General features: G+C 35.6%; 1 protein-coding gene across 1 annotated transcript in view; it reads left to right on the top strand.

The window, feature by feature from the left end:
• LOC144649057 (alanine--tRNA ligase, cytoplasmic-like) overlaps positions 1-21,771 on the top strand; it is a 33,679-nt gene extending 11,908 nt beyond the window's left edge. Inside the window, exons 3-20 of the mRNA XM_078508521.1 lie at positions 10,073-10,212; positions 10,696-10,887; positions 11,652-11,796; positions 12,169-12,314; positions 12,420-12,528; positions 12,847-12,885; positions 14,126-14,359; positions 14,694-14,841; positions 15,630-15,796; positions 16,437-16,550; positions 16,711-16,848; positions 17,319-17,459; positions 18,124-18,230; positions 19,063-19,297; positions 19,755-19,874; positions 20,419-20,505; positions 20,595-20,708; positions 21,300-21,771. Coding sequence (XP_078364647.1) covers positions 10,073-10,212; positions 10,696-10,887; positions 11,652-11,796; positions 12,169-12,314; positions 12,420-12,528; positions 12,847-12,885; positions 14,126-14,359; positions 14,694-14,841; positions 15,630-15,796; positions 16,437-16,550; positions 16,711-16,848; positions 17,319-17,459; positions 18,124-18,230; positions 19,063-19,297; positions 19,755-19,874; positions 20,419-20,505; positions 20,595-20,708; positions 21,300-21,470 — 2,547 coding nt within the window. The 3' untranslated portion in view covers positions 21,471-21,771. The remainder of the gene's footprint in view (positions 1-10,072; positions 10,213-10,695; positions 10,888-11,651; positions 11,797-12,168; positions 12,315-12,419; positions 12,529-12,846; positions 12,886-14,125; positions 14,360-14,693; positions 14,842-15,629; positions 15,797-16,436; positions 16,551-16,710; positions 16,849-17,318; positions 17,460-18,123; positions 18,231-19,062; positions 19,298-19,754; positions 19,875-20,418; positions 20,506-20,594; positions 20,709-21,299) is intronic.
• The last annotated feature ends 610 nt before the right edge of the window (positions 21,772-22,381 follow it).

Here is a 22,381-nt window from a genome sequence, read left to right as displayed (position 1 = left end):
AATCTTATCAATGTGTTCCAACCAATAAGCGATGAAGCTGGTTATAACATTGTTGAAGCTAGTAACGACCAAATAATTCCTGTTTCTAAACTAAATGATGATAATCAAAAGCTCGTGATATTTGACGATTATGTTTGTGATAAAAATCAAAAACCATTAATCGATTATTTTATACAAGGGAGACATAAAAACTGTAGCGTGATATATTTGTCTCAAAGCTATTTTAAAACGAAAAAAGACATAAGACTTAACTGTTCGCATTTCTGTATTTACGAATTCCCAAGTGCTAATGAGAGGGCACTGATATGCCGTGAAAACAGTATTCCAAAAGAGCAATACGAGCAAGCAACTAAAGACCCATTCAGCTTTTTATATATTGATAAACCACGTAAATTCATAACAAAAAATTTCGATGAGAAGATTTAATCTAACATATTAACAGAAAATGGGGTACATTAATGACGAAAATGATTTTATGCATACCAAATATTCTCAAAGTGCAAAACCTGCAATTGGTTTTAAACAACTGGGAGCTGATTTCGATATGGATAACAAAAAGATATTCCGGTTAAATACGCAAGCTGATGTAGCTATCGATGCTGATCTCGATACATATGCTCTTGATCTTTCGTCTGGAGTTAATAAGGGGTACGTTAAACGTCAATGTCTTACTAAAGACGCTCAGGGCAATGACTTTGATTTGGGCCAGTGTAATATATTTAATAGTGAGCCCTTTTATCCCGGTTTGTACAACGATACATCTTTGCCAAATGTGGAATACGTGAGGTTGGAAGACAACAAAGTCAAAGCAGAACTCAACAACAAACTCGCTGATAAAGCTGATCTAAGTACCAACGACGAACAAACATTTAACAGCATAATAAATGTTCCGAATTTCAATCAAGGATACAGCAATATGTCTAACGTGATGAATAAGGAATATATTGACTCCAGAGACGCACTTAAAACAGACAAATCGTACGCAGACAATACATATTTAAAAAAAATCACTGGTACAGCTATGGCTAAAAGCATTCAAAACAAAATCGATAAAACGCTAGCGGATAGTACATATTTAACGAAGCCAGTTGGAAGTGCCCTGGCTCAAAGCCTTCAGACCAAGATTGATATTAACGGTAGTAAATCTATGCAAGCTGATCTCAATATGGATGACCATAATATCACCAATCTAAAAGAACCGATAAATGATACAGACGGTGCAAATAAAAAATTTGTCGTCGATCTTGTTAATCAAGATAAAATAAAACAATCTGTCATAAGAAAAAATGTTTTTTCTTTCACACTAAACCGATCATTATGGAAAACAGAATTCAAAACAAGAAATCTTTCATTGATTGAAAAGGATTTCAAAATACATCATATCAATCTGCATCTTGTTAGTTTCGAAATAAATAGAGAAGTCAAACCTGGAACCAATGGATTGATATATTGGTATCGTGGAAGAGTAAGTATCGATTGTGGGGCTCTTAATCATGGTGAATATACTATTGTTTGTGAGCTGTTTCCACATTGGAATATTAACACTGAATTATTCATTCAGTCAACATCAATCAATGTAGGTAATAAAACAGACAAAAAATTTTCTGAATATAATAAATATTTGATTCATATACATAAAAACAGTGATCATGGAGTTCTCTATATTGACATTGATTTCGATAAAAAACATGATGTACCAACAGATTTCAACAATGAATGGGTTCCTTGTTATTTGATATTTTATGGAGTAATAGGTTATGTTGAAAATGTTGATAGTAGTGTTTATGACAGTTTCATGTATTTCCAAAATGATAATATTTACTTTGAAAAAATTGTCAATATGAACGACAAACAGATCATTAATGTTGAAGCAGGCACTACTGACAAATCTGTGGTTAATTTATTACAATTAAAAAATAAAATAAAATTATTACAGCCCAAGAGCTTTTATAATGAAATATTTGAATATTATTTTGATTTATTAGATCCATCAAATTTCATCATGTCAAATAGCAACGGTGCTGTAGTGTCTGGATTAAATGGTAATCTTGTCTTTAATCCCACAAAATTGTTAGCAGATTTTGATCCAAAAAAGGGCTTTATGAGTGGTTTCGAAATTAATTTAAATGAAAATGTCACTGAATCCGATGAATGGACTATATATATGGCATTTAAATATGACTATAAAGACGGTGATAATAAAAGATTTAAAATTAACTTCGACAATGGTAGTAGTTTTGATTTTCCATGGGTGAAAGTAGAGTCTAATCAGTTATCACTCGATTATGATTTAGATATATCGAGTGAGCAAATTAGAGCTGGTTATATAGGTAAATATATGAATCTCTGGTATACAAAAATACAGGATCAATTTCGAATTTGCCTTTCTAACAACAGCATTTGTCTCGATAAAATTTTCTCGGGGTATACGCTGAATGCATCTAGCCTTCAAATTTCTTCAGATTACTATGTACAAAGAATAGGTTTTAGTAAAATTCCATATTCGATAAATGGTAATGAGTATCATAAATGTCAATTTTTAGATAAAACAAAAAATGTTTTCTTCGAATAAAAATCGCTTAATTGTCTAAACAATATATATGAAGACTGCTGAATTGATAACTGAGATACTGAAAAGTATTGATCGATTGATTCAAAATATCAGGAAATTAATCAACTCAATAAAAAAAAGAAAATCGAAAGAAAAAACATAGTCTAATCATATAATATATGACAGACAATCGCAAAATATTTGACTGGAATCATATTTCAGCCAAGTTAAATGAGGACCAAGTCACAGAATTAAAAGCCTATTACAGCACCTATCACAGAAAATGCTGGGCTTACAAGCAGGCCGTAAAGCGCTTGAAAAGACTGAAATTACTGGGTAACTCTTTGTCTATTCTCTTTGCATCCGGCTCCCTTGCATCAAGTATTGCTACAGGTGGTATTAGTTTGGTTGCAATTAGTACAATAGCGCTTTTAATACAAGGCTGGATGCATCATCAAAATCTCGATTTAAAAATTCAAAATAGTACATATGCATATCAGAGCTACCAGCATTTACTCAACTCAATTAAAAACACGATGAGATGCGGTGATTACAATCCGTCTAGCGTCATAATTTCAATGAAGAACATTGACGATTATGTGACGGATACCGGTCCGATAATCGACAAGTACCTACGAAAATATGATAAGAAATTTATTGGATGATCCGATTTATTTCGCCAAATTTTAATTCTAAAATCTCATTCCAATACAATTGATAAAAGGCTAACGTTTTCTTGCTTTTGCTAATTTTGATAAATTCACAAGGTAGATTCATCATCAAAAAAAGCTGTTTAATTATGAATTTGGTTGATATAAGTCTTTTTCTACCTTTGTTTACAACAGGAATAGCGGATTCGATAATATCAAACACTTTATAAATTCGATTCCTTTGATCACTAGTCAATTGTACCCTATTTCCATAGCATATGCTAAATAGTATATTTTCAATATGGTACTTCCGATGATATACCGATTCTCGCCGTATTTTATACATATTTGCATAAAAATCAATGTACTCATTGTAATAAATAGAACCATGAACCAAACCGCAATTAATACAAACATTTATACCGTTTTGATTTGACATATCCTTCTTACTACAGCATGGCTCAGCCACTTTATCTCCTGCATATAATAACTCATTGCAAAAAATACAAGAACCCTCGCCCATTATTTTTAAATCGCTATGTATCTGTGTATCACAAAACATCTCATATATAAATATATTTATATAAAGATGGTTCAAGGCAATAGAATTAAGTTATGAAGACTATCATCGAGTTTGTCTCTGTTTGCATGCATTGTTATATCGTCTAAAATGCAATTATGGAAACACTCGTAATTGAATACGCAACGCATATAAACTTTTTGAGTAAACTTTACTCAAAAAGTTTATAATAAAAAAATTCTTACTCATAACCTCAAAAACGAATTTATCGACTTGATATAGCCTAAATTAAAAATACCTGCTGACGCGTAATTCATCAAAAAACTCCCTTTTTAAAGACTGGTTGATTAAAAATACCTGCTGACGCGTAAGTCGAAAAATCACGCCATTGATAAAAAAAACCTGCTGACGCGTAAGTCGAAAAATCACGCCATTGATCAAAAAAACCTGCTGACGCGTAAGTCGAAAAATCACGCCATCGAAAAACCCCTAATAATTTCCGAGAATGTCTTCAAATGTAAACATTGTGGAACCATCTTTTTAGTCATTAATCATTTATAACTTATGGCTAAAACCGTAAACTGAATAATTATGTATTTAATGTTGATCCTTACGAGGTCTCCCCCGTCGTCGTTTCTGGTCTTCAGGTTTACACTCTAAACGTGCATGATTTTTGTCTTCATTTGATATTTCAGATCTGCTATTTAGGTTCGAAGATAGCATTTTAATAATACAAATATTAGCTTCAAGAATGCTCTGAATACACCACATTTTATTTATGAAGACTATATCATTCGAGCTTTCATCAGCTTCTGGCAGGTGTTTGATATTTAATGTAATATCACTCATTCTATATATATTAATAAAGAAAATAATTATCTGTTTATATCTATCACTTAAACGCATTATAAAAAACATATAAAGAATTATATATATATAGTATATAATAAATGGGAAGGAACAAAATTTATACAACCGAAAAAGACCGATTAGAAGCTATTACTAGATCAAAAACGAAATACATGCTTAATAAGCCTTGGTATTGTGATATTTGTGAATATCACACTTGCCTTGCAGGAAAATGGAGTCACATGAGGACTAAAAAACACATTAAAAATGCTGTCATTAAAGGTATTCAAGAAGATAATCGGTTCAATATTATACCTGATGAATAACATATAAAGAAAAATTATATAATTATATATTGTATAGCACAGTATATATGAATTGCTGTTATCTGTTGCCTTAGGTAACCAAAAATATATTTATTTCTGGTTATCTTTTAAACGCACCAAAAAAATCTCAAAAATAATTTTTACTATAAAAGGACTTAAAGGTTTGGTGATTCTATATAGTACACAAAAAATGACACAAAAAAATATCTCAACCAATATTAATATGGACGAATCTGATCTCAACAATCTATCTAAAACCGACCTTATAAAACTCATTTTATCACTAAAAGCCGAACCAAAAGCACACGAGCACAAAAAGGTCGAGCAGAAAGCACACGAGCCCCAGAAGCCGAATAAAAGCCCCACCCCCTCGCGTAAAATACCAAAAAAGAAGACATACCAATCTCATTCAAACACTCCTAAACCAATAACAAAAACCCATAATACTCTTAAACAACTATCAAAAAGTTACCTGAGGGATGCAAAGGCACTAGGCTATACATGGATAGATCTTGTAAAAAACTCAACAAGGAAAAAAGTAATCAATAAAATTCAAAAATATAAGAACGATAAGACCTTAAAGAGGACACTCAATGAATTTAATTTCGATGACAGTATTTTTGATACAACATCCAATGACCAACCTCTATTCAAAATAACTGAAATCGGAAATACGGTAAATAAAAAGTACAATGCTTACACAAATGAATTTAAAATAATTGTACGCAAAAATTTCATAGGTAATAAAAATGACGTTTTCAGTGTCTTTGAAAAAATGGTTGAAATGACAATAAAGAAAAGACAGTTAAAACCAAATGATAGGTTCAGATTGGTAATTTCAAATAATGAATTAACACATCCGATTTCAACAAAATTGTTAAAAGTTTCTGATTTCAAGTTAAATCAACTTTTAGATGTAATCAATACGTTGGAGTATAAAGAAATAAATTTAGAAAATTGCAAAATAATTATTCAATCTGTTAAAATACCTTCAGGTAAAGGTCGACTATATTTATCAAAACAAACAGTAAATAGGAAACAATGCATTATCACAATAAAAAACACCGACTCAATATGCCTTGCTAGGGCAATAGTAACAGGTTATGCTAATTTACACCCTGAGAATTACACTACAACTCAGTTGAAAGATGGATTCAATAAAAGTAGGAAACTACAACAAATTCAAGCCAAAGAACTTCATAATAATGCTAATGTTGAAATTAATGATTATGGAAATTCTTTAGAAGATGTAAATAGCTTTGCATCACATTTAGATATTGAGATTAACATTATCGATTCTGAGCAGTTCAATGAAATCATATATACATCCAATAATGGTAAAACAGATAAAATTTATTTATACAAAACACGGAATCATTTTGATGTCATAAAATCAATGACAGCCTTTTTAGATGTAGCATATTACTGCCATTCTTGCAAAAAAGCTTACACGAGACGTGATAAACACAAATGCCCCAAAAAATGCCTATCTTGTTTCAAATATTTTCCAGATGGAAATAAATGTAATGGTAAAGACGTTACATGTAATCAATGCAATCGTGTTTTTCATGGTAATACTTGCTTCAAAAACCATACTAGTAACCGATCGAAAAAAGATAGTGATGATTCAGTATGTAGCAGTGTAGCAAAATGTTTAAAATGCAATCAAATCATACTAAAACCATATATTAAAATACATAAATGCGGTTTCAAAATGTGTAATAATTGTAATAAATATTGTGAAAGCAAACATGAATGTTTCATGAAAAAGATAAAAGTTATGGGTGGAAATTGCATCAAAAATAGCAAAAAACCATGCCGATTAAATAAAAACATTCTCAAAAAAGATTATTGCTACTCATGTAAAACGTATAATGAAAAATATTTATTTTTTGATTTCGAATGTACCCAAAACACTGGAATACACGAAGTCAATTTAGCTATCTGTCATGATTTCGATGGTAATGAATTAATCTTCACTGATATTAATAGTTTTTGTAATAAAATCGTCAATGAAAAATATAAAGGATATACACTTTTGGCTCATAATAGCAAAGGGTATGACAGTCATTTTATACTAAAATGGTGTATAGATAATGGTTTCAAACCTTATTGTATTTACAATGGTGCAAAAATTATGATGATGGAAATTTCACAATTAAGAATCAAGATAATCGACAGCTTAAATTTCATTCAACAATCGTTATCATCGTTTCCTAAAACGTTTGGTTTAAACGAGTTGAAAAAAGGATATTTTCCACATTATTTCAACAAAGTTTGTAATCAAAAGTATATAGGAGAGATGCCTTCCAAAAAACATTATGGCTATAATCAAATGAAAACAGAAGATAGACAGAAATTTTTACAATGGTATGACGATCGTGTTAATGAAAATTATGTTTTTGATTTTAAAAAAGAATTAATTGAATACTGTCGGTCAGATGTTGATATATTAAGAAGATGTATGTTAAAATTCAGACAAGATTTCATAAACCAAGAAAATATTGATCCACTAAAATACATCACAATAGCTGGTGTTTGTATGGCTATTTATAGAGGTAATTATATGCCAAAAAATATCATAGCTGTAGTTGATAATATTATTCAAACAGACAAACATAGTGAAGTCAGTATTGCATGGCTTGATTACATTGGTGAGAAAAATAAAATTAAGATTCAGCATGCTTTGGCAGGAGGTGAAAAACTTATCAATAACAAATTAAAAGTAGATGGTTTTTGTGAGTCTACAAATACTGTTTATGAATTTCAAGGCTGTTTCTGGCATGGCTGTCAAGATTGTTACAAGCCTGATGTAATCAATAATAAGAATCAATGCGATATGGGCACTTTGTATAATAAAACACAAGCTAAAAATAACAAAATAACAACTGCTGGTTACAATCTTATTGAAATGTGGGAATGTAAATTAAAAAAGGATAAAAGTTTTCAGAAATATTATAAAAATGATTGGTATAGAGAAGTGGTTGGGCAACTAAACCCTAGAGATGCTTTCTACGGGGGGCGTACAAATGCTACCAAATTATTGTACAAATTCAAAGAAGGCGAATGTGGTAAATACGTTGACTTTTGCTCCTTGTACCCAACTGTCCAGTTCTACAAGAAATATCCCATAGGTCATCCTGAAAAAATTATATCGCCAGAAAAATACGATAAGAAATGGTATGGATTCATAAAATGTAAAATTTTGGCACCAAGAGAACTATACCATCCTGTTCTGCCTCAAAAAATAAAATGTGAAAATTCTGAAAAGCTAATGTTCCCTCTGTGTATATCATGTGCTAAATCAAAGCAACAAGAAAGATGCCAACATAATGAAAATGAACGATCATTCATAGGCACATGGACAACCGATGAAGTCAACAAAGCCATTGAAAAAGGGTATAGAATTACAAAAATATATGAAGTTTGGCATTTTGAAAACTCATCCGACGATCTATTCAAGGGATATATAAAAAAATTTATGAAACTCAAACTTGAATCAACGAAATATAATTTTAAAAATAACAATGACGAGATGAATTTCAGAAATAAAGTCAAAAAGAATTTAGATATTGATTTAGGTGAATTAAATGAAAATTCAGGTTTACGAGCCATTGCAAAAATGTGTTTAAACTCACTTTGGGGGAAATTTGGTCAACGAAATAACATGAATCAGTGCAAATACGTAACTGATATAAATGAATTTTATCAAGTAGTTCTCGACGATACTATAGGTAATTTAAACATGAATTTCATAACCGATGAGATGGTACAGATGAGTTACACTTATAAGGATCAGTTTGTTGATAATTCCTATAATACAAATATCTATGTAGCCTGTTTCACGACTAGCAGTGCACGGTTAATGTTGTATGAAAAACTAGACTATTTAGATAAACAGGTATTATATTTTGATACAGATAGTATTGTGTATATCGAATCTCAAAATAGTAAGGTGATAGAAACAGGTGATATGTTAGGTGATTTAACAGATGAATTAGGGGGTGAAGCTATAAATAATACATTCGTTTCTGGAGGTCCAAAGAATTACAGTTTCACATATGGAAATAATAAACAGAAATGTGTTATTAAAGGTTTCAGGTTAAACCATGAAAATTCCCAGATACTGAATCACGCAAATATGATTAAAATTGTAAAGAACGAAATCAAAGAACTCACATTAGTAAATGAAAATAAAATTACCAGACAAAATAAACAAATTGTAAACAAATATGAAGAAAAGGTATACACCTTTGGATATGACAAGCGCGCAATAAAATACATATCAGATACCAATATAGAAACATATCCATATGGATATTAATTTGACCTAGGGTTTGAGCAGAGCAAGCGATTTGATTTTTAAACGCACTAAGATCCAAGATTTTTAAAAAAGAGAATAAGAGATTTTGAAATAAATTTCAAAAAACATCATAAAACTCGGCTTCGCTTGGTTTTCCAGATTGATATTTCAGTTATGATATCAAGGCTTGTTTAAACGCACTGTATCCAAAATTTTGAAAAAGAGTATAAGAAGTTTTCAGGCTTGGTTTTCTAGGGTTTGAATTTCAGTTTTTGATTCTAATATTTGATTCCAATATTTGAATCCATTTTTGTCCCATATTTTGTATCCAGCACTGGAAGTAGTGATGTACTACATCTCTAAGGCAAATTTGCCTCAGAGTGTAGTACATTACTACTCAAAACCTTGTTTCAGAACAGTAAAAACACTAACTCAGGGTTTTCAAAACAAGCCGGCAACTGCGAGAGTTCAGCCGGCTACTTGATCATATATTGACGGTTACTCTGGTCATAGCAAACAGCTTGTGACAAACAAGCTGGGCGTCTCAGCCGCCTACTTTTCCAGTTACTGACGCCTACTTCAAAAATTTTTAAAACCTTTGAACACATGACCCATGTTCTAAGAGAAACTGGCCCCTAGTGCACAGGGATACCAGTATACAAAACTAGTGCTGTACATAGCATTCATAATGCCGGTAATTATTATAAGAGGGATAAGGAAGTCAAAATTTAGTTACTGTATATCTAGAAATGAATATCCAACCTTGAGGAAAAATTGAGTTATTTTATAAAATTTACATCTAGTTGTAAGACGAGGACAAAATTCTGGCTTTCTGGCTAATTTGCACATTTTTTTAAATTTCTCTGTATGTAGAAAGAGGCCATTGAATTTGCTTGGGAGTTACTTACAGTGAAGTATGGGATGCCAAAAGATCGTCTTTATGTGACCTACTTTGGAGGAGCTGAAGGCCTTGAATCTGACGAGGATACCAAGCAGTTTTGGATTGACATAGGGTATAACAACATTATTCAAATGCTTGTTATGATAGTTCATGTAGCAAAGCATGACACAACAGTTTCAGAGTTCATAATTGAGGCGTCTGCTCAAGGGAGAGGGTGTCGATTTTCAAGGGCTTTCCACTAACACTGTACATGATGTGTCTGGCAGGGGGTGGTATTTTATAGTGACTTCAGCCATCATATTTTTTTTCATAGCTTTCAAAATCTGCCAGTCAATTCTGGAAACTAATCAAACCAAAACAATGTAACAGAAACTTTATGGCCGTCGCTCAACTTGATAGGTAGTCAATATATCCTTGCACTTACATTGTGATCTGAAGAACGTAGCAAACCATTAATAACTGACATGTTGCACGTAATATGTCATAAGCTGTCAGCTCTTTATATAAAGGCTTTAATTATAAATAAGCAAATAGCAAGCAACATCAAAACTATTTGAACCGTGATTCCATTTTTCTTTTGTTATTTACATCATAGCGTGCCACCTGAAAGAGTGCTGCCATTTGATATGAAGGACAACTTTTGGGAGATGGGCGAGACTGGCCCATGTGGACCTTGTACTGAAATTCACTATGACAGGATTGGTGGGCGTGACGCTGCTTATCTTGTAAACATGGATGACCCTACAGTTCTTGAAGTGTGGAACCTTGTGTTCATACAGTTTAACAGGTCATTTATATTAAAGTATTTTCCTAAATGAAGTATATTATATAGAGCAAACTGCAACTCTAGATTGTACCTGTGGTCAGATTCAAGATGGTGAGAATTACCAAATTCTGAGATGGACTTGTTAAATCGCAGGAAATGCTATGAGCTCGTGTACTTTCGATGTTAGTTCTCAAACTATTTAGGAAAAAAACCTGGCTCAACCTTACATCTGGATCAGCAATAATTGGCATTTGAATTGCAAAGGTTTAGAAATGAAAAGGTTGATGGATGTTCCAGTTCTCGAACCATTAGCTTCTTGTTAATTAAGCATGAAGGGCTGTAGTGGGGGATATCGCAGGAGTTCTTTCTGGTACAAGAAAGACTGCCAGTACATGGTACCAATGAGTTAATAAGAAATTTGTTATATGGCTGTCTTTACCATGTTGTTACCCCAGTTTTGTCAGCCAGATGCAGCCCTCAGATTTGCATTAGGGCATATAGGGAAATCCTGCTACAACTATTAGCCATTCAAAATATGTGGTGCAGTAGAATCCCATTTCTCTATCCTCCAGGAAATGAAAATTGGTTCAAGAAATTGGGGAGTTCAAGAAATCGTTGGTGAAATTACAAAGACGCACTATCTAAGGGAAATGAAAATTGGTTCAAGAAATTGGGAGTTTTGAGAAACCGATGATTTGAGAAAACAGGATTCTACTGTTAGTAGATCTTCACAAGCTCTGATAGCCATATAATAAAATCCAATATATTATCTTGTTTTACTTTAGAGAATCAGATGGCAGTCTCAAATCCTTGCCCAACAAACATGTGGACACTGGAATGGGATTAGAACGTCTTGTGTCAATCACTCAAGGGAAGATGTCCAACTATGACACAGATCTCTTTCAACCATTTTTTGAAGCAATTCACAAGGTACTAACATAGCATACTATGGGCAAACCCTGCACCAAGAAGGGCATTCGAAGGAGTCTGGCAGTTGATCACTGCTTGTACAGGGCCGTACCTAGGATTTTTTGTCTGTGGGGGCAAACTCTGCTAAACTCCGCTGCGGGGGCAAACTCCAATATAGCTACAAGAAATCAAACACATATGTTAGAAATTTAGTTTTCCTGGCAGGGGCAACTGCCCCCCCCCCCCCCCCTAGGTACGGCCCTGTTGTATTTACATGTACATGCAGGTCAGATATCTGTAACATGAAATCCATTCATCTAAAATTACAATAAACTGTCAGTACCATAACACATGTTTAATGATCTAACATGAATATTGCCTGGTTTATTGAAGGCTACTGGTGTCAGACCATATCAGGGCCTTGTGGGAGCTGAAGACAAAGATGGCATTGACATGGCATACAGAGTTGTTGCTGATCATGTCAGGACACTAACAATGGCCATCACAGATGGTGGTAAACCAGACAACACTGGCAGAGGGTAAGAGTGTGATTTGCTGGGGTTTTTTATGGATCATAACAAATTTAAGTTTTAATTTCTCTGTAATTAATACAATGTGCACTTATTATTTGCTTTGTATTACAGGTATGTGCTAAGGCGGATATTAAGAAGATGTGTTCGTTTTGGTACAGAGAAGCTCAATGTTCCTCCAGGATTTATAGCTTCCTTGGTGTCGGTGGCTGTTGATACTCTGGTTAGTGGTTAGCTAAGATGAAACTTCAATATCATCATAATAATTGTCATCATTGTCATCATCATCATCATCTATCCTATCAGTGCGTAGGTTGCACACAGGACTTCACATGTTGACACGCACTACCGTTGATTTACAGCAAAGTCTAAAAGCCACTGCTATGTTGTCCCACTCTGTCTTGCATCAGTGTTATAACAGCTCAAAACAAAGTATCATTTTCTGTGAAAGCAAAAAATATCACTAGTGTAACCATGACAGATTGTAGAATGTACATTTACTGTTATGAACTGTCCTGACTACTCTCTTATCAATTTGCAGGGTGACTTCTTCCCTGAAGTGAAGAAAGATCCCCAACAGGTAAATAGGAGGGCTCAAAATAATTTTTGGATAATTGCCGGTCATGTTGACCAGCCAGACTGATTTTAGCTCGGTAATGTGTTGTTTCTGACCAGTCAAAATATTGAAAATAGTAGTTGCTTTTGCTGTCCTTTGAATTGTCTTTGTTCGCGTGATAGAAAGGACCTGCCACTTCTTCACCATTTTGCCTGACAATTTTGTATACTGATAGTTTCTTGATACCTTTGTAAGATGTGATAACGACAAGTCTGTTACGTTGTTTTCCCTCTTTTGCGCTCAAATTAAATGCGCAGTTACCAAGCTTTGGACCTTTGCACATTCTTTTCCTTGACATTTCATGTTTTCCGAATACGAATGACAGTAACACTTCATGTATTTCAGATGGGGAATTAAAAAGACATTGCATAGAGTTACCTGTAAACGTTATAGAGTTTGCTGTAATACTGTTTATTTAACAAAAAATCAATATCATTCCATGTGTACATGTTAAAATAAGTTGTTAGAATTAACGTTATAAAATGACATAACAAATTTTTCTGGTCTGGTGCTTGGCCGGTCAAAATGACCGGCAAACCGAATGTTTATCTGGACAAATTGTCATCTTGGCCAGACAATATCCATTTACCGGCCGTTATTTTGAGCCCTGAAATAGGGCATTTTCTTTTCTTGGTAGAGCATAAGCTTAAGGCAGACCACAGACCAAGGTCTTAAATTAACTGGCAAGATCTTTCTGGCTGTGTTTGGGGAATCTTTATACTTGTTTGAGACACCCCATGTAACCCAAGAACTGAAAGTTTCTGTGAAAAGGTGTGCCTAGATAGTTATGGTAATAAGTACGGAGGTTTGTACTACAGAGCTTCCAATAGGGATCTACAATCTTTGACAAAAGTAGTTGACACATTGATGTCGCTCTGCGATTTTTATGACAAATTTACCACTAGTTTTTAAATTTCATGACTGTCTGCTAAAATACCCCTCTCCCCCCTAGCCAATGTTGTAAAATGGTAGCAAAGGACTCCTAGAATCAAACTACAACATTGATTGGGAGAAGGGGGGTTGGAAAGGTGGGGCAAAAGGATGAAATTGGTCCATATAACAATAAAAAAGGGCGTAAATTGACAATGTGTCAACACTTTTGTCAATGATTGTAGATAGGCTGAAACCTGGGGGACTTATTCCAAACAGGGGCTTATCATTGAGATTTTATTGTATTTATTTTTTTAACAATGATTTTCAACAGGTGAAAGATGTTATTAATGAAGAGGAAACACAGTTTCTAAAAACACTGGCCAGGGGAAGAAAACTGTTTGACAGAACTGTAAGCAAACTAACAGACAAACAAATCCCTGGTGATGTGGCTTGGCGACTGTATGATACATATGGGTTCCCTGTGGACCTGACGCAGCTTATGGCTGAGGAAAGAGGATTAACAGTGGACATGAATGTTTATGAGGAGTGCAAGAAAAAAGCCCAGGTTGGTGATTTTTATTTATTTTTTTATAAAAAAAATTGTTCAACCCATGAGGTCTAGGAGTATGATAAGTTCCCCGCACAGACAACATCCATAAGCAGAATTCTTGATCTTAGTAGGCAGCAAACTGTAATGTTCCTTTTGGAAAGATAAATTAATAATTAATTTATTAATTAGGGTTAATTTATCAATCAACTTTTTAAGTTTACACCAACACCACTGCACATCAAGTCTATGTCGCAATGTTTTTAAAAAAAAAAGAATCGTGGATAGAAAAATGAGATCACGTTTTGATCCCAAGTCACAAAATTACTACAATGATACTATGTTTACGCAGGAAATTGCAAGAGGAAAAGGCTCTGGAAACGATGACGCTATTACTCTTGATGTCCACGCAATTAACAAGTTACAAAAGGACTTCAATCTTGCGCCAACAGATGAGAGCCCCAAGTATAACTACAAGTCAGACTCAGAAGGAAATTATGGTGAGTGTCATTCACAAGATTATCATGCCTGAATGGCACAATCAGAGTTTGTCATGTTGCTTAGCAGGTTTACGGACAAAAATTATAGATAAAGTCAACTCTCTGACATGCATACTGTATGTAAATTTTGTTCTTATGGCTACTGGATAGTGACTGAGTGGATAGGGGAACAAAAATAACTTTGTGCAAATCATTAGAGCAAGTAGACTTGAAACCGAGGAATGCCAAACGAGACAGTCCTCTAGTCGTTATGGCATCCTCTACCATGCCTTCGATAACACGCAAACTCGGCTCAAGTCAACAGTTATGTTTTTTTTTGCTGCTGTCAATCATCTAAGCGGGCCTCTAGGGAAACAGGAACTTGCTTCAACTGGTTTGTTTTCTTTTAAGGTTTGTTGGATGTCACCATAATTATGATTGACAGCAGTGAAAAACACAATTATTGTTTGTTGGGTTTTTAACTTCAGAGGTCACATGTTATTATTATATTGAAAGAAAAGCAGACTGTTTTTTGGCTGATATCCAGCTATCGTGACCTGATGCCTGGTCTATTATCCAATTTTTTTACCCAATTTCCATCCATCTAGACTCACTTTTGGTCTATAACCCATATATACCACCAAATTATCTGAACTTATAATAAAAAAGAGTGGTAATTTGTAAGAAGAGCTCCTTTGAACAAGGAGCTTGACTAAGATAATAAGCTTGGGGCGCAAGCCAAAAGTGGACAAACATTACTGGTGAACTGAAATTAAAATAGATTGAATGACTTGCCTCCGGTGTTTTAGTGTTTGAACCAGTGATTGGTACAGTGAAGGCAATCATGTTTGAGAAAGAGTTTGTAAATGAAGTAACCAGCCATCATTGTGGAGTTGTACTGGACAGATCATGCTTTTATGCTGAGCAGGGCGGACAGATATACGACCAGGGATTCATGGTCAAAGAAGGTGATGATGTAAGTGATGAGCTCTGTGGGTTAAATCTTTAATGCGACTTGTACAAGATTGATAGACTGTAAATTCTCCTTACAATTTCAATGCACTGTCAAGCAGACAAGTGATTAGAATAAAGAAAACCATCAACTATGGAATATTGCCTTCCTAAACCACCAAATTCTCAGAACTAATGTTAAAACAAAATGTATGTTATCACGGAGAGATATTTTGTGCTCGGGACTTCATTTAAAATATAAAATAAATGGGTAGATGTGTTTCGATAAATTTTAAGTGGGTAGCAATTGCTATTGGAAGTAAAAAATGCCAGTGATGCGAGAAATTGAATTGCTTTGGTTTTGCTTTTTGCTCTGTTTACTGTCCCGTGATCAGGTTAACAAACACATCCCAGCTACTCAACCAATCAAATACAAAACCAAAATCAATCATGACTATGTCACATGCATTTCCCCGTGCTATGAGGGTTGGGAACAACCAACCCGGAAAACAGTGGCAACTTCTACACTAGAAGAACAGTAGAATTACAAGCTTATGAGTGCTGCTACACTACTGTGCTTGGCGACAGTTACGCGAAAGCCGCTCTATAAACTCTATAGTGAGTGTTTATCTTAGTTGTCGTTTATAATGAGTTTTCCGTTACAGGAAGTGGAATTTGCAGTCAGTAATGTCCAGGTTCATGGCGGATATGTACTTCATGTAGGAGCAGTGGAAGGTACCCTAAGAGTTGGAGACCAAATGAAATGTCAAATAGACGAGGTACGTATATAAAAACATAATGCTTGAGTAGGTAAAATACGGAAAGAAAAACACATATTGATTGGTAATGTTATTCTGCAGTGATGCTTGTAATGATGGTTGTAAATCTCAGCAGCCTGTTAGAATTAATGACTTAATCGACTTTTTTTTTCTCAAACAGCAACGACGAAGACTCACAATGAACAATCACACGGCCACCCATGTGCTAAACTTCTCGCTTAGAAAGGAACTTGGAGAAGCAGACCAGAGAGGCTCGCTGGTCGCACCAGACAGACTTAGATTTGATTTCACTGCCAAGGTGCGTTCTTATCCTCCAAAATTAACTAAGCCTGCGTTTTTATGTGCCAGTGTCGTTGCTAGGTAACATGAGGTACCTGATGACAACAAGGTGACGTCACAACTTTTGGAGTGATTTTGCTGTCTCTGATTGGATGACTTGGAAATTTTTTGGTCAGTTCAGCCTGTTCGGGTATTGCATCGAGGATTTGCCAAAAAACAATTCCGAGACTGTAAAGTTTGTTTCTAACTGAATTTGCTTCTGCTCTTTTGGAAAGCAACTGATTCTGTGTCTTTCGACTCAAACCGAAGAAGTTCTCAAGGACGGATTTTTATTTGATAGCTTCGTAATGGAGCTAATTGTAAACCCAACATATCAAGTCCACAGAATAAAGACTTAGTCAAAGTGGCAAAGAATGTAAGAGTAGAGGGCATGGGAAGAGTTTTTCCTTGCCGATCCATTTTTTTATCGGAACGTCTTTTTTTCCACAGAGCGCAATGACAACAGAGCAGATCAAGAACACGGAACTAACAAGCCAGGATATTGTGTCAAGGAACATGGACGTGTTCGCTAAAGAGTCATCTCTGGCAATGGCCAAAGACATTCAAGGTCTCAGGGCAATTTTCGAAGAGGTAGGTGCCGATGTGATGTAAAAAGGTTCATGTAAAAGAGTGTGCTTGCCAATTTGATGCTAAATTTGTTTATAGAGTCAAACTTCTCTTTACGGGCACCTCTATAATACGGATACCTTCCTATTACGGACAGTTCCCTTTGTCCGAAAGAGACCAAGAAACGTTGTCGGAAAAAAGCACAAAAGTGCACGCGACGAGGCCGAAAGGTACTGGTAGTATGGGTAGAATTAGAGAGCTACAGCACGTGCTGAATACTAATGAGATGGCGACATGACAAACGCGAATTTTTAAAAGAATTTTCAAAACTCAAAGACACGCGACAGTAAAAGAAAAGCTACAGAAAAAGGCCTCCTGATAGGAAAAACAAAATCTTCTCGTGCACGTGCAAAAATACAAACTTGTACATTTTCTCTAGGCCAATGTGCAAAAATTCAAGTGAATACCCACACTACCTTTTGGTCTTGTCGCGTGCACCTTTCTCGAATTAGCTGTATACTCTACCTCCATCATACGGACACTCTTACCTGTCCCTTTGGTTTCCTTATTAATGAGATTCGATTGTCAGAAGTTGTGTTAAATCAAATTATCTTGCCGGCGTCAAGGTCGTGCGTTTCCATTTCCGCTCCACCGACACAGCACTGATTGTGAGTCCTGTATTGTTTAGGTTTACCCCGATCCAGTCCGTGTGCTGTCAATTGGAGCTTCATTTGACGAGCTGCAAGACGATCCGCAGGCTGGATACAAATATTCTGTTGAGTTCTGCGGTGGAACGTAAGTAACGTTTTTACTTTGCGACCTTGGCTGGCATTTTCATAAACCTCAACTCTCTGTTTAACTGCCGTAAACAGACAACAACAAAAACCTTTATTAATGTGTCTGGGGTATTTCACATTGCTGCTAATTGGGGACACACACTCATAAAAAGAAATTATAAATGTGAATTGTCAGTTGAATAGTCTTTGATTCCGTCGAAAGTTTGCCGAAATCAACGATTGGTTAAAAAAAATCTCTTACAATGTGCTCAAACCAAACAAAATAATCGCGTTTTGTTTTTCAACCAATCGGGTTAAAGGAGCTATGTCATGGAATTTCAAGTCTTTTTTCTGATTACTTTCAATTTGAAGGCAACCTCAAAATAATAGTTTTCTAACATAGGAAAACAACAAAGGAGTAAAAAAAACGCAATTACTAGTGATAGGTTCGACTGACAAAGATTAAGACGGGTTACGAATGACAAGATGCCTTGTCCATGACGTAGCTCAATGCAAAAGGCATCGAGACTTCGCATATGCTCGTTTTCCCGCGCTTTCCACAGGTTGCATGCGTTTGTATCGTGTTCTGATTGATTCACTTAAATCTAGAACACGCGCGGGAAAGTCGCGTGAGACAAAATGGCAGACAGTTTTGGTTTTGCTGCTGATTGGCTGAGAAAAGGACATCTCCTTTATGATTGGTCAATGTGCGTTGCGTTCAGTTTATGTTTCATGTGTTTTAACTGAATCCCATTTTAGAGATCATCAAAGAAGTGTAAAATAAACAAAAATTCACAGGTTTTTTATTCTTTGGAAAAAATGCATTTTTTTCTTTTACTCATTTGCAACAGGCATCTGCAGCAGACGGGACACATGAACTCATTCGTCCTCGTGTCCGAAGAAGCCATATCTAAAGGAATAAGAAGAATCGTGGCGCTAACAGGACCGGAGGCTCTTAAGGCTGAGAAGAAATGTAACTCGCTAGAGGAACAGGTTGAAAACATTCAGAACTTGGTGCAGCAAAAGATGAAGGAAGGTGGCTTGAAAATCAAGGAAACTTCACAGGAAATCGCTAGAATTGGAGAGGTAAGAATTGAAGGATTTTTCACAGTGACACTTGCTTATATTTGTAACTCACGAGTTCTAGAATTCTGGAAGAAATAGTTTCTCAATTGTAAGATTATTAAGATTCTGTCGTGCTTTCGATTGTCATCTAGTGGAATCACCAAGTTTTAAGATTTTGGATGTAGTCGATTCCATCTTCGGCAGTTTGATGACAGAATGAGTGTTCAGCAGAGAAAGCTTGAGTACAAATCGTGTCTTAAAGCACTCCCGAGAATGCTGCGAAGTGACCAACTGTCTTAGTCGGAAGCTCTCGCCTTACCATCGGAAAATTGTGATACAACATGGAAAAAGAATAAGTATACCTCGGTGTTACTTCAAACATTAACAGTGTCCAACATGAAAGCAAGCTCTCAAACTACTTGCCTGTTCTGCTATGAACTGTTCACAGCATGCATATCGTGTTTTTGTCTTGTGTTAGGATATTTCCGCTGCAGTCATCTCGGCCTGGCGTAAAGATGAAATGAGAACAAAACTCAAGTCCGTTAAGAAACTTGTTGACGACGCTGACAAAACAAGGAAGAATGCCATGATGCAGCAGGTACGTTTCTCCTGTAATCTGATCATATTCTAACTTCTTGTAACTGGCTAATGGTAACACTAAAGAAGGCGCATCGTGAGAATTTAGAAATTGATCGTGCGAGAGATTTAAAGTTTTAATTTAAACTTTATTTTCCGATGGCAAAATTTTGACGAAGTGGTGTTAGTAATGAAAGGAGTCTTTTATTTTATTTTATGCAATTTGGCCAAATTGTTTTAGCAAAGATTTGGTGTACAAAGGGTTTTTCAAAGTTTAAAGTAGAATGGCCAGCCAACGACAAATTCTGTCAGTTGTAATTATCCAAGATTTTTCACTGAGACCCCCTGTAAGAAGCCGGTCTAACGCAAACTTCCTCTAAACCGTTTATTAGCTTTTAGTTGCCAAGAACACAGCAAGCTTGTTAAATCCATAACCTAACCACTGCACCTTTGTTTCTGCTTTTTATGAGACATCAGGTTACTACAAAAAGTTTCTAAAAAATTTTTCAGAGGACTAAAGAATACTGTTCAATTTGTTAAACAGCTGCGACAACTCTCTCTTTTAGGCGGTGGACAAAGCAAAGGCTATGATTGAAGCGGATCCCAACAGATCTTTTGTTGTTGATGTGTTTGACGCCGGCTCGAATCAGAAAGTAAGTCTGCCGCCAACGTTATGACCATCATCATTATGGTTCTGTCTATCAGAATGACTGCCCGTCATTTTATATTTTTTTCATTTTAGGTTCTCGACGCTGCACTCAAACAGTTCAAGAGTCTTGCTCCAAAAACTGCAGCTCTTCTGTTCAGTGTTGACGAAGAAAATTCCAAGATTATCTGCCTGGCTCAAGTACCCAAGGTTTGTTAAAAACATCACCCTCGTCCCGCTTTTCTGCACCAATAGCGAACTCTGACCAAGTCCAATTTTGCGCTCGCTTTTTCTTCCGCGTTTCTTTAGCATTCAAAAATAGAAAGGCGTAAACAGTCTTGTTTTTAATCCCTAGAACGTTATGTTTTGTATAACGCGAAGCAAAAGTTTTGTTTCCGTTTTCGGCAGAAGTCTGCGTTCGAGCCTAGTGGGCAATCAGGCCGGAGCTTATCTCGGTCTCAGAAGCCCAAAGCGACTAGGAATATTTTTACTCCCCCCTAGATGGGATGCTAGTCCATCGTAGGGTTACAACCCAGCATAAAATTCGCCGGTACCCATTTATACACCTGGGTGCAAAGTGATACATAAATCCATAAGAAAATGGAAAATAGTTTGGCCGAAATTAAAACGGCAAACAGCAAATGCGTGAAATCGAGGGACAAGAGTTTTTTTGTCGTTCGGAAAAAAATACATTAAAATGTTTCTTCATTCTTGGCTTTGGAGAAGGCCGCTTTTGTAAGATTTGTTTGTTATATCGCCGGCATTTCATAGTTTGAGTGTGTTGTTTTTATTGCTTTACAGGAAGTTATTAAGCAGGGTCTGAAGGCAGATGAGTGGGTCAAGTCTGTATCAGAGCTGATAGGAGGCAAATGCGGCGGAAAAGACTTGTCTGCGCAGGGATCTGGGCCTAACATTGGTTGCGTCAAGAAAGCTGTAGAAACAGCCACACAATTTGCTCAACAAAAACTTTAAAACGCTCAGTGGAATTTAGGAAATTTTTTTCATCCAGAATATTGGACTGTGTTTCGTTGAAACAACAGCGTATTTAAAATGTTTGGCTCTGTGACAAAAGCTGACATTACAGAAGTGTATCTCCCTCGTAGAACAATTTCGATAGGAATAGTACGTAGCGAATAACACTTATAAGAAGAAATTGATGAAAATTCCGTTGCCTGAAAGGTTCTCAGCCAATCAACGCAATGTTTTGCATTTAACAACGCAAAAAAACAGGCGGTCCTCACCTGTCAAGAAACAAAAAAAAGTCTTGACTTTACTTGACATTTTGCAACTTTGTGTTCAGTAGGAAAAGTGATCCATTAGGGGTGGCTTACGCCATTTTCTCGGCGTATTAGCATATGTTTTGCTCCTCTGCTGGATGACAGTACTGATCAGGGCTAAATGTTGCTTTATTATGACTTTAGGGAGGCAAGCGTGGCCGAGTGGTTTAGGGCGCTGGCCTTTGTAATCTGGAGGTCCCCGGTTCAAGACCTGCCTTTGCCACTAGCTGGATTTGTTTCTCGGTTGTCCCGGGTTCAAATCCTCGGTCACGCTTTGTATATAGCCAACTGGTCTGCCTCCTACCAGTTGGGATTTTTAAACTTGTTATGTTCATTTAAAATATTTGTTTCCTCCGTTTCAGTGGCATGCCTGTAAACTTGCTATCTCGAAGAGATATGAAGCTAAGTGCATGACCACTATAAACAACATTTACATTTTACATTTTTAACCGTGGCTCGTTTCGAAACGTTTTTTTTTTTTCATTCCGCTTATAATCCCCCTGGATATAAGCCCCTTCCGTTTACAAGTCCACTCAAAACCCCTTACGAAGTCAGTTGTATAAGCCCAGGGCTTATAACCGGAATTTTACGGTATCAAAAGTATCA

Source organism: Oculina patagonica, chromosome 4 (genome assembly GCF_052425735.1).
Source record: "Oculina patagonica isolate OP01 chromosome 4, crgOcupat, whole genome shotgun sequence".
NCBI classification, from domain to species: Eukaryota; Metazoa; Cnidaria; class Anthozoa; order Scleractinia; family Oculinidae; genus Oculina; species Oculina patagonica.
The sequence above is the reverse complement of the archived record's forward strand: the minus strand, read 5'-3'. Positions and strand labels throughout refer to the sequence as shown.